Here is a 16,439-nt window from a genome sequence, read left to right as displayed (position 1 = left end):
GTTGGGGTGCTATAGCGGGAGGTGAGATAACTTGGATTTCATGGTGGAGCGGCTGCTCATAAGCCACTCATCGCGCTGATAAATGCCTAACGACGCCTCGTTTGGGTTGACGAGCGTAAACATTAAATATTGAACTGTCGAAAAACGTTATGTGGAGTGACGAATCACGGTACACGATGTGGGTATCCGATGGCAGGGTGTGGGTATGGCGTATGGCCGGTGAACGTCATGTGCCAGCGTGTGTAGTGCTGTTTTTCATGGAGGGGGCTAACACCCCTAGTTGGTTTGCGTGGCACTATCACAGCACAGGTCTACACTGATGTTTTAAGCACAATCTTGCCTCCTCCCACTGTTAAAGAGCAATTCGGGGATGGCGATTTCATCTTTCAAAACGATCGAGCACCTGTTCATAATGCGCGGCCTGTGGCGGAGTTGTTACACGACAACAACACTCCTGTAATGGACTGGCCTGCACAGAGTCCTGACCTGAATCCTATAGAACACCTTTGGGGTGTTTTGGAACGCCGACTTCGTGCCAGGCCTCACCGACCGACGTCGATACCTCTCCTCGGTGCAGCACTCCGTGAAGAATGGGCTGCCATTCCCCAAGAAACCTTCCAGCATCTCACTGAACGTATGCCTGCGCTAGTGCAAGCGTTCATCAAGGCTAAGGGTGGGCAAACACCATACTGAATTCCCGCATTACAGATGGAGGGTGCCACGAACTTGTAAGTAATTTTCAGCCAGGTGCCTAGATACTTTTGATTACGTAGTGTATTTCTCCTATTGATCTCAAACCTCCTTTTTGCGTGTTATGGTCCTCTTATAGTTATACATAGATAGATAAGATACCTTATTATTATATGAAATTGTATGCCAATTGTAATTATGTTTTATTAAGAAATGTGGGTCTTTGTGGTATCTGTATATGGAAGTTGTGCTAGGGGCAATGTTCATGGGCTGGATGTGATACGGTTTGTCACCAAATACGTAATATCTGGTATATGTGTAATTATCTTCTATTTATTTATCGTTCATCTGTGGTCACGAAACGAACACTGATATAGAGTCTTATTGTATTATACAGTAATAATACCTATGACCAATATTTGTTGTATATAATCCGACTGGGTTCATCTCCTTACCCTGTTATCTTGAAATAGGTAGAAGCATAATGATTAGATTGTTTTTAGACATGGATTGTTTTAATATCCACAACTTCATGGTTCTTATGCGCAATGTATGTTGGCAGCATTAGACTAGTTTGGCAGTCAACTTGAAATACCAGTTCTCTAAATTTTCTCAATAGTGTAGATGTCAGTGTTATGCCGTGATCGTTACTGTTCTGTATATCCAATACAGGTAATAATGATGATGTGGAACCTGATGCCTAGGTGGTTTTTAGCACTGTAATTGTACCACACTGTGTAGAAAATTTGTTTTTTGCTACTACTGTGTGTTAATATAGGAATTATTTGTTGTATATCGATTACTATCGTCCTATGAAGCATTTATGTCGTTTTCTTACATGTCTCCTCCTACTCAGCTGATGACTGTCTTCTGTTGTTCAAGAGTAGCCCTTAAAATATGAGGTAAAGGTAATCTTAGCGGTGTCACGAAAAATTTACACTTTGAAGTTTGTTATTACGTTACATAGAACTATACAACTGATCGTCTTGAAACGATATACGCAATTGCACAGCACTGTTTGTTTTAATTTAATATCACTTAAGTAAAAAAAAAGGGATGTTGTAAGTGAAGCACCAAAAGGAAATTCGTTGTTGCCCTTTAGACTAACATTACTGCTTTTATTAAATAATTTCTTTTGCGCTCTGAACCGGGTGTACACATTTGTTGTTGTAATAATATCTGGTTTCACTGATATGTGGTTTCGCTTTTACCTTGCGACAGATTTTAGTGTAAATTCCAGTATTAATACTCCTCTCTTTTTGTTTACACTCAGTCAACGACGTCGGTAAAGATGTTCTGTTCCTTCACATTACCACTGCAGCAGAAGTATGTTATTGTGTTACCTATGCAGTACAAATGTACTTTCTCTGATATAACCTGACTCCTGACGCATTCTTCCTGTAATTGTTCGTCTTGTTTTTCCTGTGACGTCTGTCTGTTTGACATGAGATATGACTGTCAGTATTCTAAGACAAATTATGTCAGGTGTTTGTACAATATCACTAGATAATTTTGATATTGTTCAGCTTCAATGGAGTATGGGATACTTTTAAGTAATCTGTATTACGCAGTAAGTACAAAAATGAATTTTGCAACCGTATATTTGTTGAGTTTTGTAATTTGTGTAGGAATTGTACATTCCTAAATCATTAATGTTGATGTTGATAGGCATTCTGGAGGGTGGTTATTACCAAAACCGGTTGACAGCTGGTATTTAAAATACATTTTATAAAACACTTTATGGCTGTTGAACCTCACCTTATGGAAACATTATGAAACATAAATTAATTGGCACCCCAGTACAGATCTATAAATATAATTCAAACACAATGGAGCCCACACCAACTGACTTTGTTTTGTCCATTGGTCCCAGCTGTGGCCATGATGTGCCTTCTGGCCTGCCCTCACATGGCACCAGTGGAACAAGCTACCGACCATGACTTGCTGGCCACAGGAAAGACCGAACTTGCCACTCAACACTGCACACTACTTTCGTAAATCTGCAATTCCAGACCACGAAATATGTAAAATACATTACTTAAATGAAATTCCATAAAGTGAACAACCACAACAGAATTAAATGCACATATTATTAATGTTAGTCCAGTGATAATAACACAGGAAATCAAGCAATCTTGCGAACCTTGCAGAACTAGCACTCCTGAAAGAAAGGATATTGTGAAGACATGGCTTAGCCACAGCCTGGGGGATGTATGCACAATGAGGTTTTCACTGTGCAGTGGACTGGACGCCGATATGGAACTTCCTGGCAGATTAAAACTGTATGCCGGATCGAGACTCGAACTCGGGACCTTTGTCTTTCGCTGGCAAGTGCTCTACCAACTGACGAAATCAGTAAAAATTTTCCATATTTTTCCAGAAATATAACGGGAGTCACAAATGTGATACATTGTTATTGAAACACACATTGACAATAAATTAAAAGAAAATAATTTTCTGTTTTTATGATGGTGAAGCTGTAAGAATCACATCGGTTTCGCACACACTGGAAGTAAAAAATTACATCAGAAGTTTCAAAATACAAAAAAGGGTTTGAGACATTACAAAAGCTAAGCTGCTGAAAACAAATATTCGATTCATATTCAAATGTCTGTGTACCTAGTGGCTCTGAGTACCAAAAACTTTTGGATATTTTTTAAATAGGAAAATATCTTCTATGATAAATTTCAGGGGATTTTTTTTTAATTTCAGGGGAAACGCTGCAAGATGATCATGCGGCAAGAATGGCAGCAAATATTGGAGAATTAATAATGCCACATGACCATGGTAAGTTAAACATCTCACCATCATCCACAGCTAAGCATGGCACATTGCATGGATCTTTAGCCCAGTAGCTTTTGCATTTTATGTCAATGGCTGTATACAGATCACGTGTTGTAAGGATAAGAAGCGACAGTACAAGAATTTAGTTTAATTTCAAAAGCTGCGTATTTTTAGATTTAATAGGATTCCAAACTGGAAGGAAATGTTAGCGTTCTCGCCTGATAAGAAGTGCAATGGAATAGAAATACAGAAGACACATAAATAGGACTGTGAAACAATAGATAGACGTAAAGCAGTCCCATATGCTAAAAAAGGTAAGAACAAACACAATGGTGGCAATGACATTACTGCTGTTGGTGTTTAGCACTATACAAAACTACTAGTTACATCAAGTACCACACACACTTGTCCATTAGTTCGTAACATGTTGTGCTTCCTGTCATTGAGAAGCTATAAAGAAAATTATACTAAAGTTTTCCTCTGTAACATCAAAGTCACCAAGTTAAGTGATGTCTTTCATCATCTAGTTTGATAGAACCGTTTTTGATCCTTTGTATCTTAGTCTCATCACAATGTTACATAAAAGAAGAGAAATACAGTAGGACCACTAAAATTCGCAGAGCAGCAGATGGGCAGCTCAGTTCTTAGCTTATGTGGCTGCAACTCCCAGTACTGTGAACAGTATAATAAAAATAGGTAACACCACATGTATGTATGATAAACACAGATTCTTCCATCAGGGAGGAAACAGGGACTGATTGGGGTAGAGGATGGACAGGAGAAACGTGAATCTGAATCTGCCTGAAGAGGGACACATTGTATGAAAACGAACAGTACGAAAGACTAAATAAAATGCTTCAGATAGGTAGGAACTTAAATACAAACCTTCAATGACCAATGTAGAACCTTCATTTCAAGTACCATGGATGGTATATTAGAATACAGACTTTTCCGGTGTATATAGTTGATGAAAAGCTGTCGTCTTTCCAGATGAATGGTACTGATCTCCAGAAATGTTTCCCACTGTAATGGTGCAATATATTACTGTTGGATCTCATTACTGACATGTGACAAAACCTGTGGAGATAATTGTCTATCATTCTGTTAATTAGACTGACACTCCCAAAATAGCATGCATTCATTATTGTCACTATTGTTGCATTTATTATTAAAGTAATTGTCACATAATGCTATGTACTATATGTTTGTAACTATTGCAATAGCTATTACTATAGTTATTAGTGTTATTATTGAGAATCGTTCAGTTACTAATCATAATGAAATATTAACTTACAAAGAATGTCTCACAACACACCCTGCCACCTTGAGAATTTGAGAGAATGTATTCCGGTCAACATTGTCAAAAGCTTTCTCTGCTAGAAATGTAAGTTTGCCTTTCGTTAATCTGTCTTCTAAGATCAGTCGTATGGACAATATTGCCACGCATGGTCCAACATTTCTATGGAATCCAAATTGATCGTCCCCGAGGTTGGCTTCTACCAATTTTTCCAATTGGCTATACGGAATTCGTGTTAGTATTACACAGCCGTGACTTATTAAACTGATAGTTCAGTAATTTTCACGACCTGTCAACATCTGCTTTCTCAGGATCAGAATTATTATATTCTTCTTGAAGATTGAGGCTATTTTAATTGTCTCATTCGTCTTCCTCACCAGATGGTTTCATCGTGGCTGGCTCTCCCAAGGCTATCAATAAATCTAATGGATTGTTTTCTACTTCTGGTGCCCTGTTTTGACTTAGGTCTTTCAGTGCTCTGTAAAATTCTTCATGCAGTATCATCTCTCCGATTTCATCTTTATCTACGTCCTCTTCAGTTTCCATAATATAGCCCTTAAGTATAGTTCCCTTCTATATACTCCTTCCAACTTTCTGCATTTCCTTCTTTGCTTAGGACTAGTTCACCATCTGATTTCTTGATATTCATACAGGTGGTTCTCTTTTCTCCAAAGGTCATTTTAATTTTCCTGTAGGCAGTATCTGTCTTTCCCCTAGTCATATATACCTCTACATCTTTACATTTGTCCTCTAGCCGTACCTGCTTAGCCATTTCGCGCTTCCTGCCGATCTCATTTTTGGAACGTTTATATTTCTTTTCGCCTGCTTCATATACTGGAGTTTCATATTTTCTCCTTTCATCAATTAAATTCAGTATCTTTTCCGTGGATTTCTTCTAGCATTTGCCTTTTTACCTACTTGATCCTCTGCTGCCTTCGCTATATCATCTCTCAAAAATACCTATTCTTCTTCTACTGCATTTCTTTCCCCTGTTCTTGTCAATCTTTCCGTAATTCTCTCTCTGAAATTCTCTACAAGCTCTGGTATTTTCAGTTTATCCAGGTCCCATCTCCTTAAATGTTACCTTTTTGCAGTTTCTTCATTTTTAATCTACAGTTCATAACCAATGAATTGTGGTCAGAGTCCACATCCGCCCCTGGAAATGTGTTACAATTTAAAACCTGATTCCTAAATATCAGTCTTACCATTATATAACCCAACTGGAACTTTCCACTGTCTCCAGGCCTCTTCCACGTGTACAGCCTTCTTTCATAATTCTTAAAACAAGTGTTAGTTATGATTAGGTTATGCTTTGTGCAAAATTCTACCAAGCAGCTTCCTCTTTTATTCCTTACGAGCCAGTCCATACTCACCTGCTACTTTTCCTTCTCTTTTTTCTCCTATTAAAATTTCGTCTCCCTTAACTATCTGAATAATTTCTTTTATCGCACATACTTTTCTTGAATCTCTTCATCTGCGGAGCTATTTGGCATGTAAACTTGTACTGCTGTGGTAGGGATAGTCTTCGTGTCTGTCTTGGCTACAATAATGCGTTCACTGTGCTGTGCGTACTAGCTTATACCGTTACTATTTTTTTTATTCAGTACTAAACCTACTCCTGCACTACCCCTATTTGATTTTCTATTTATGACCCTGTATTCACCCCACCAGAAGTCTTGTTTCTCCTGCCACCGAAATTCACAAATTCCACTATATCTGATTTTAAACTATCTATTTCCCTTTTTAAATTGTCTAACCTAACTGCCTGATTAAGGGATCTGACATTCCACACACCAGTTTTCTTTCTCCTGTTAACGACGTCCTGCTGAGTAGTCCCCGCTCAGAGATCAGAATGGGGGACTATTTGACCTGTGGAATATTTTACTCAAGAGGACACCATCATCATTTAACCATACAGTAAAGCTGCATGCCTCGGGAAAAATTACAGCTGTAGTTTCCCCTTGGTTTCAGCCATTTGCAGTAACAGCACAGCAAGGCCGGTTTGGTTGACGTTACAAGGCCAAATCAGTCAATCATCTAAACTGTTGCCCCTGCAACTACTTAAAAGGCTGCTGCCCATCTTCAGGAACCACACATTTGTCTGACCTCTCAACAGATACCCCTCCATTGTGGTTGCACCTATGGTGCGGCCAGATCTATCGCTGATGCATGCAAGCCTCCCCACCAACAGCAATGTCCATCGTTCACTGCAATTACAAAAACAAGACCCTAAGAGCTGAAAGTAAGGTGATATTGGCTTACATATATTTTTTTATGTTCCTGATATTTAACCAGCTGTGTCTGTACAATCAGACAGATCTAAGACATGGAATATTTAATCTAGTTTAGTTCATGATCTACTGTTTCATTTGCTTTGCCTCAGTACTTCAGTAACTCTAATATATTTCTTTTTCAAGTAAATGTTGAAAAAAGACAACGATAACGACAATGTAATTCAATATTTTGTCAAATTTCCAGAACGACAGTTTCTTCAGACTAAAGAGGAGAACAATTTTGAGACAAAAACTGTTGCGGTACCTTACTATGGTCACCAAGGCAAGTATCCGTCTTTTCTGTACTTGGTGGAATATGTTTTACATTTTACTACTGATCTACTCTATTGTTCTTCTTCTAATTATTGTTAATACATATTGGTCCACCAATGAGTAGAAGTTTTCTAATAAAACATTTGGCAATCACAAAGTGGATAACTGTATTAAAAACGAGTAGTGTACATTAATGAAGACACATATTTCTGCTATTTCAAATTTGTCTTATATCGATACGAGTGATTTGATTTTATTATTTGATAAATAATCCAGTTTCTGTCTAGCTAATTTCTTGATTTGCGTCAGTTATTTTCCAATAAATGTGGGAGATACGAAAAAAGTAACTATTTGAAGATAACATAGTGATCATTAATGATTTACCAAATTGTGAAAGGATGAGGTTACAAAGAACTGTCACTCTCAACATAAACATAACACACACAGTTATTCTGAGAACATTTGCAAGCAAAACTTTTTATCGCAAGACAATCAGTCAATAATACCAAACGCTTTGTATCTTAAGACAGAAGAAGTTGACGGGCTTCTTGCATGCATAATTTTCAGGATCTTGTACAGGAACTGAATGTTGCTGGCTTCCATCCAAGTACAAATTCAAGCCTCACATGTACATAAAAGCGATGCTTGGCTTCTCTGTCATGTAGAACCATGTTTTGAGGAGATTCTGTATGTGCACAAAGAATACTCATATCCCAGAATAAACATGATTAGGATTGTCTGTTCTGACTTGACAAACTTATGTAGGTCATTCCGAGCATATCTAGAAATTATGACTAAATCATTACTGTACATCCGTTTCTACAAGTGCCTAATAAGTAACAGTTCAATGTTATTACAGAGGAATTCTAAAATTTAGTTAATATGATAAAAGGAAGAGCGTTACCCTCTAACATCACTTCCTAACTCACCGCACAGAAGGCCGGGGCTTTATTCTGTACACCTTCAATGGAGCCGAGAAATGTTTTTCTAATGTCAGATGAGAGGCCAGTTGCTTCTTTCCTTCAATGTGTAGAGGAGATAATTGCAGGAGTATAGAGACTTGCACTGTATTGTACTGCTAATAAATACACTGGAGAGCCAAAGAAATTGGTAAACATGCCTAATATTGTGTAGGGCCCCTGCGAGCACTAAAAAGTGCCACTACACTACATGGCATGGGCTTGACTAATATCTAAAGTAGAGCTGGAGGGAATGACACCATGAATCCAGCAGGGCTGGCCATAAATCAGTAAGAGTAAGAGGGGGGGGGTGGTGCTCTCTTCTGAACAGCTCGTTGTAAGGCATCCCGGATATGCTCTTATAATGTTCATGTCTGGGGAGTTTGGAAGCCAGCGGAAGTGTTTAAACTCAGATGAGAGATCCTGGAGCCACTCGGTAGCAGTTCTGGATGTTTGAGGTTTCGCACTGTCCTGCTGAAATTGACCAAGTCGTAGGGAATGCACAATGCACATGAATGGATCCAGGTAATCACAACAGAATGCTTACACATGTGTCACCTATGAGAGACATATCTAGACGTATCACTGTGAGTGACGTGTGGGTGCTATTCTGTCATTCTGTGCAATGGATTAATGTGAGATGTACCCTTTACACTGTGGCTCCTGCAAGATGCAATTTCCACCCCCACACTACTACAGATGTCAGATGGACGTTCCTAACGTTCTAAATAGAAATGCCTGACAAAACTTTCAGCAATAAATACCTTCTGGAGTCGTCCACTGTAAGGAAATGACACAAAAATTTACAAAATTTCTTACGTAACTAGTGGGATACTTGCGTACTGGAGTAGTGCTAGTTAGTGTAAGAAAAACATGAAACTAACGAAAATTATTATTTATTTTGAAAAAATTCTGAGAAATCACAATGGCGCTTTTAGTTATGAACTGAACAAGTTGTTTCCGGGTTCTTTTCGGAATGTGAAGTTGCCTCTTAGGTATAGGATTCGCTAATGAAATTTTTATACAAAGTTTAAGATTGTTATTGAATGGGCAGAATGGCTGAGAGCCGTGCCTACTCAACTTGAATAATTATCCTTTAGAACGTTGTTAGGTACAGTCGTGGCTGTCACGTGTGAAATGCAGTGAAGTATACTCTTGTGGAGGAAATATGGGGCTCACAATAGCTGTAGCACACAATACCGTAAGCTGCGATGACTGCTGTCTGCGCCGCTCGCTGCTGACAAATAAGATAACTCTCGTTCTATCTGGATTGACCTTCGCCAATCAAACTCTCCCTACGCCTTGATGAACTCAAGGACTCCTATTCGCCCCTAGTCTAACTATTGGCGTCATTACTGGTCAGATAACCAGTCCACTGTGATGGCACTAAAAAATTTGCTCGCAGGCGTTTAACTATAACTCTGTCCGTTCCCACTGTATAGTAAGTGTGGCGGCCAACACAGTGAACAACGCTTAATCGCAAGGACTCAATATAGAGTCGCACTCTGATTCGCTCTCGACAGAGGTGCTCTCCCAGTGAAGTACTGAGGAGAGACTTGTTCCTCGCTTTTTGAGTACACGTACGAGCGCACACGCTCTTGTTACATGTTCTCGCTCCAAGAGTGACAACGGAACATCCCCTCTCCACGCCAGACGTGAAGGGGTATATCTCTTGGTCTCTTCCATTACTCGTTCGGCTCAAGGTATCAGGAATATCATCTGCCAATCAGCACTGTTCTTTTAAAACGGGAGAATAACATTTCGTTTAAGGCGACCAATCAGGAAATCTGTACCAACCGCGTTTGGCGTTTGCTGTCTACCTGTGAAAACCTCTGAAACTGCGTGCTATGTTTGTAAAGAATGCGTAGGCTGGGCGCTCCCACACAATGTAGTGGAATTTGCTTTTAAGCCGAACATGGGGTCGTTCTCCCTTTCACTCGGGCAAACGCTGTCTGCTCTACGGGCGGTGGCAAGCTGACGTAGATAGGTTGACTCGTCCTCTGAAGGGACCAGCCTCCTGGCGTGTGGTTTGCCTCTCCCGAACTAAAAGTTTTTGTGACCATCCGAGGCATTGTTGTTCTGTTGGATTGATGACAGTTTCCTGTTTTTGAACCATTTGTGATCGTCGTGTCTTGAATATGTGTGTGTACGCCGGCCTCAATTATTTTAATCTCAGTGCGCAATTGCGATTTACTTGTTATTTGCATATCGTTTACATGAATTCAGATAACATTGACTTTATTTTATGGAGTTTGTGTTCGAATGAAGCGTCTTGATGGGTGGAATATGATTGAGAGGGCGGAATATGTAAGCAATGATGGTCAGGAGACCACGATGTCTTACATGATGGGTCCCATATTATTCCAACTGCACATGTCCCACACCATTACAGGGCCTCCACCAGCTTCAACAGTCCACTGCTGATATGCAGGGTCCATGGATTCGTGAGGTTGTCTCCATACCCATACACGGCCATCTGCTTGAAAAAATTAGAAACGAGACTCGTCCGACCAGGCAACATGCTTCCAGTCATCAACAGTACAGTGCAGTCATCAAGGATACACGAGAAAGCCTTTAGCTCCAAAAGCCCATATCGATGACGTTTCGTTGTATGGTTCGCACACTGACGTTTACTGATAGCACAGCATTGAAATTTGCAGCAAATTTGTGAATGGTTGCACTTCTGCCATTGGTCCCGTTCTTGGAGAATCTTTTCCCGACGGGAGCGATATCTCAGATTTGATGTTTCACCGGATTCCTGATATTCACAGTACACACGTGAAATGGACGTACTGAAAAATCCCTCCTTCATCACTATCGTGAAGATGCTGTGTCCCACCACTCGTGTACCGACTATAACAACACACTGAAACTCACATAAATCTTAATAACATTCCATGGTAGCAACAGTAACCGATCTAACAACTGCTTCGGACGCTTGATCTCTTATGTAGGTCTTTCCGACCGCAGCGCCGTATTCGATCTGTTTACACATCTCTGTATTCGAATACGCATGCCTATACCAGTTTCTTTGGCACTTCAGTGTATATGGTACTGAAAACGTGTGCCATTTGTCATGCAGTAAAGGAAACCATAGAAATATTTGGAGCAGGCATTAAGGTACAGGGAGTAGGAATAAAAACTATGAAGCTTGCAACTGACATTATAATTCAGTCAGCGACAGCAAATGACTTTGAATAACAATTGAAAGGTATGGACAGTGTGTTGGACAGATGATAAAAGATAAATATCAACAAAAGTAAAACAAGGATACTGGAATGTATTTGAACTAAAACAGCTGATGCTGAGGGAGTCACATCAGAAAATGAGACACTTAAAGTAGTAGATTAATTTTGCGAGTTGGGCAGCAAAATAACTGATGTTGGTCGAAGTAGAGAGAATAAGAAATGTAGGCTAGCAAAGGTAAGAAAGAGAGTAGATAGCTCTACATATTTACAGTACCAAAGCAATTAAAATGGATGGTCTCAGAGGAAAAGTGTTTTTTTCTACTATTTTTAATGTTGCTGCTTTCGTCTTCCCCAAAATTACTGCTGTGAGTAGACTGGAAATATTGTGGTTCGTTGTTGTCATAGTTTATGTATGTTCCTGCAGTTGCTGGTCCTGCTCGTTCATGAGTAAATTGATTCATTCAGCATCTCCAATGGTTGTACATTATAATGCAATGCATAGATCACGATGTGAACATCAATGTAAAGTGTGTGTGAGGGGAAGGTGGGGGTGGGGGGCGGGCGGCCGAGGGAGTATGAAAAGAAAAAGTCTGCTAGTCATGGACTAGAGACTAGATTGAAATAGAGAGGAATTCTCTATTATACTGTCAAAATATTTTCTGTTACTTTCTTTAAATATTGGTACACAACTTCTACAATATTTTTAAATGATGTTTTCTTAATTTTAACTGTTAGAATTTTCTTTTCGCGGTTGCAGTTTCAGCATCAAGCTATTTTGAAGAAAAAATTTTCAGATATAGGTTTGTGTTACACAGCAGTGTGCATATTACGTCGTTATAGCTACATATAGCAAGCATACATATCAAAATCTTCTATTTGGAAATGGATTAGTGCCGAACGATAGCAATTGTTGTTGTAGTTGTTGTGGTCTTCAGTCCTGAGACTGAATCTGCTTAGTGTATTCATCTCTCAGTCCCCCTCTACGATTTTTACCCTCCACACTGCTCTCCAATACTAAATTGTTGATCCCTTCATGCCTCAGAACATGTCGTACCAACTGATCCCTTCTTCTAGTCAAGTTGTGTCACAAATTTCTCTTCTCCCCAATTCTGTTCAATACGTCCTCATTAGTTATGTGATCTACCCATCTAATATTCAGCATTCTTCTGTAGCACCATATCTGGAAAGCTTCTATTCTCTTCTTGTCCAAACTATTTATCGTCCATGTTTCACTTCCATACAAATACTTTTAGAAACGACTTCCTGACACTTAAATCAATACTCGATGTTAACAAATTACTCTTCTTTAGAAACGCTTTCCTTGCCATTGCCAGTCTACATTTTCGATCCTCTCTACTTCGACCATCATCAGTCATTTTGGTCCCCAAATAGCAAAAGACATTTACTACTTGAAGTGTCTCATTTTCTAATCTAATTCACTCAGCATCACTTAATTCGGCTTCATTCCACTATCCTCATTTTGCTTTTGTTGATGTTCATACTATATCTTCATTTCAAGACACTGTCCATTCCGTTCCACTTATGCTGTTTCTGACAGAATTACAACGTCATCGGCGGACCTCAAAGTTCTTATTTCTTCTCCATGGATTTTAATACTTTAATTTTTCTTTTATTTCCTTTAATGCTTGCTCAATATACAGATTGAATAACATTAGGAATAGGCTAAAACCCCTGTCTCACTCCCTTCCCAACCACTGCTTCCCTTTCATGCCCCTCGACTCTTATAACTTCCATCTGGTTTCTACACGAATTGTAAATAACCATTCGCTCCCTGTATTTTACCCCTGCCTCCTTCAGAATTTGGAAGAGAATATTCCAGTCAACATTGTCAAAAGCTTTCTCTAAGTCTACAAATGCTAGAAACGTAGGTTTGATTTTTCTTAATCTATCTTCTAAGATAAGTCGTAGGGTCAGTACTGCCTCATGCGTTCCAACATTTCTATGGAATCTGAACTGATCTTCCCCGAGGTCGACTTATACCAGTTTTCCCATTCGTCTGTAACGAATTCGGGTTAATATTTTGCAGCCGCGACTGATTAAACTGATAGTTCGGTAATTTTCACATCTGTCAACACCTGCTTTCTTTGGGATTGGAATTATTATACTCTTTTTGAAGTCAGAGAGTATTTCGCCTGTCTCATACATCTTCCTCACCAGATGGTAGAGTTTTGTCAGGGCTGCCTCTCCCAAGGCTGTCAGTTGTCTTCTCCCGGGGCCTTGTTTTGACTTAGTTCTTTCAGTTCTCTGTCAAACTCTGCATGCAGTATCATATCTCCCATTTCATCTTCATCTACACATTCTTCTATTTCCATAATATTCTCCTCAAGTACATCGCCCTTATATAGAACCTCTATATACTCCTTCCACCTTTCTGCTTTCCCTTCTTTGCTTCGCACTTGGTTTCCATCATAGCTCTTGATATTCATACAAGTGGTTCTCTTTTCTCCAAAGGTCTCTTTAATTTTCCTGTAGGCAGTATCTTACTTACCCCTAGTGAGATATGCCTCTACATCCTAACATTTGTCCTCTAGCCTTTCTTGCTTAACCATTTGTCCCTACCTGTTGATCTCATTTTTGAGACGTTTGTATTCCTTTTTGCCTACTTCATTTACTGCCTTTTTATATTTTCTCCTTTCATCAGTTAAATTCAATATTTCTTCTGTTACCCAAGGATTTCCGCTAGCCCTTGTTCATTTACCTACTTGATCCTTTGCTCCCTTCATTATTTCATCCCTCAAAGCTACCCATTCTTCTTCTATTGTATTTCTTTCCCCATTCCTGTCAATCGTTCCCTTACACTCTCCCTGAAACCCTCTAGAACCTCTGGTCCGACCACCTTAAATTCCACCTTTTTACAGTTCCTTCAGTTTTAATCTACAGTTCACAACTAACAGATTATGGGCAGAGTCCACATCTGGCCCTGGAAGTGTCTTACAATTTAATACCTGGTTCCTAAATCTCTGTCTTACCATTATATAATCTATCTGAAACCTCCCATTATCTCTACTATGTATACAACCTGTTTTCATCATTCTTGTACCAAGTGTTAGCTATGATTAAGTTATGCTCTGTGCAAAATTCTACCAGGCGGCTTTCTCTTTCGTTTCTTACCCCATTCCATATTCACCTACTACGTTTCCTTCTCTTCCTTTTGCTACTATAAAATTACAGTCACCCATGATTATAAAATTTCGTCTCCCTTCACTATCTGAAGAACTTCTTTTATCTCTTCATACATTTCGTCAATCTCTTCGTCATCTGCAGAGCTAGTTGGCATATAAACTTGTACTACTGTGGTAGGAATAACCGTCGTGTCTATCTAGGCCACAATAAGGCTTCACTATGCTGTTCGTAGTAGCTTATTCGGATTCCTATTTTATTATTCGTTATTTAACCTACTCCAGCATTACCCATATTTGATTTTTTATTTATATCCCTGTATTTACCTGACCAGAAGTCTTGTTCCGTCTGCCACCGAACTTCACTAATTCCCACTGTATCTAACTTTAACCTATTTCCCTTTTTAAATTTTCTAACCTCTCTGCCCGATTAAGGGATTTGACGTTCCGCGCTCCGATCTGTAGAACGCCTGTTTTCTTTCTCCTGATAACGACTTCTTCCTGAGTAGTCTCCGCCCAGAGATCCGAATTCCATATACTGATAAAACTATGAGGGTGCTTTGAAAAGTCCTGGAAATGGAACGGAAAAAAGTATTTACATCTCTGAAACTTTTTTATTTTTCAGTGTAGTCTCCTTGTAGATTAATGCCGTTAGTTCAACCTCGTATTTGTTCCCAGAATGAGATTTTCACTCTGCAGCAGAGTGTCTGCTGATATGAAGGTAGGAGACGAGGTACTGGCGGAAGTAATGCTGTGAGGACGGGGCGTGAGTTGTGGTTGGGTAGCTCAGTCGGTAGAGCACTTGCCCGCGAAAGGCAAAGGTCCCGAGTTCGAGTCTCGGTCCGGTACACAGTTTATATCTCGTATTTGTTGCTGCTTAATGATGCAGCACTATTAAAACTTACCTACATGACGTTTTTTGTGAGTTTCCTCTAGGCCTGCAAAACAGTTGTCTACTCTGGCTGTCAATTCTTCGTTTGAAGTGAATCTTCGTTCAACAAGGAAAATGTTCAGTTTTGGGAAGAGATGTAAGTCCGACGGGGCCATATCAGGTGAATAAGGCGGGTGTGTCAACAACTCAGTTCGTGTACTTTTGCCATGCTGATGGCTCATGTGTGCTGGCGCACGTCAAGAGTCGCTGCACCCATCTTGCAGAATTTTTTTTTCATTTCTAATTCTTCAGTTTAAATGTGATATACCTCTTCATATGACATCTGACAAGCGTGAGCAATTTCATACGCTTTCAATCGGTGATCCTCAAAAATGGTTCAAATGGCTCTGAGCACTATGAGACTTAACATCTGAGGTCATCAGTCCCCTAGAACCTCAAACTACTTAAATCTAACTAACCTAAGGACATCAAACACATCCTTGCCCGAGGCAGGATTCGAACCTGCGACCTTAGCAGACTGTAGCTCCTAGAACCACTCGGCCAGTACGGCCGGCGGTGATCCTCTGTGACCATTTTGTGCACTTTAGCAATGATGTGCAATGACGCATGTTGTCCAAACACTGCACGGATAGTCATCTAGGCTCTCCCGAACAAATTTAAATTCATCTGTCCACTTGGCAACAGTTGAATATGAAGTCTCCAGTGCATTCAGAAAATCGGCCTGAATGTCCTTTGGTTTCACAGCGTTCTTTTCGAAGCATTTAATCATTACTCGATTCTAGATTTTTTTTTTTTTTTGCAGCTTCGCAAATCACTACGCAGGAACAACCACACAGCCACGTCACCACCACAGCTCTCTTCCGAGAGCACTGACGTGCCACGTGTTTACAGGCAACAGTCCAGTGAATGTCACGTGAACAACTCGTTGTGCTAGTGCTGACCT

At 39.8% G+C, this 16,439-nt stretch overlaps 1 protein-coding gene across 2 annotated transcripts in view; it reads left to right on the top strand.

Annotated features, from left to right (window-relative positions):
- LOC124719995 overlaps positions 1–16,439 on the top strand; it is a 517,761-nt gene that overhangs the window by 64,700 nt on the left and 436,622 nt on the right. For both annotated transcript variants that reach the window (XM_047245223.1, XM_047245222.1), the window contains exons 4-5: positions 3,403–3,477; positions 7,250–7,327. In XM_047245223.1, the coding sequence (XP_047101179.1) occupies positions 3,403–3,477; positions 7,250–7,327 (153 nt within the window). The remainder of the gene's footprint in view (positions 1–3,402; positions 3,478–7,249; positions 7,328–16,439) is intronic.

The sequence above is a fragment of the Schistocerca piceifrons genome, chromosome 11 (assembly GCF_021461385.2).
Source record: "Schistocerca piceifrons isolate TAMUIC-IGC-003096 chromosome 11, iqSchPice1.1, whole genome shotgun sequence".
Taxonomy (NCBI): Eukaryota; Metazoa; Arthropoda; class Insecta; order Orthoptera; family Acrididae; genus Schistocerca; species Schistocerca piceifrons.
This window is presented reverse-complemented; position numbering and strand designations above follow the sequence as displayed.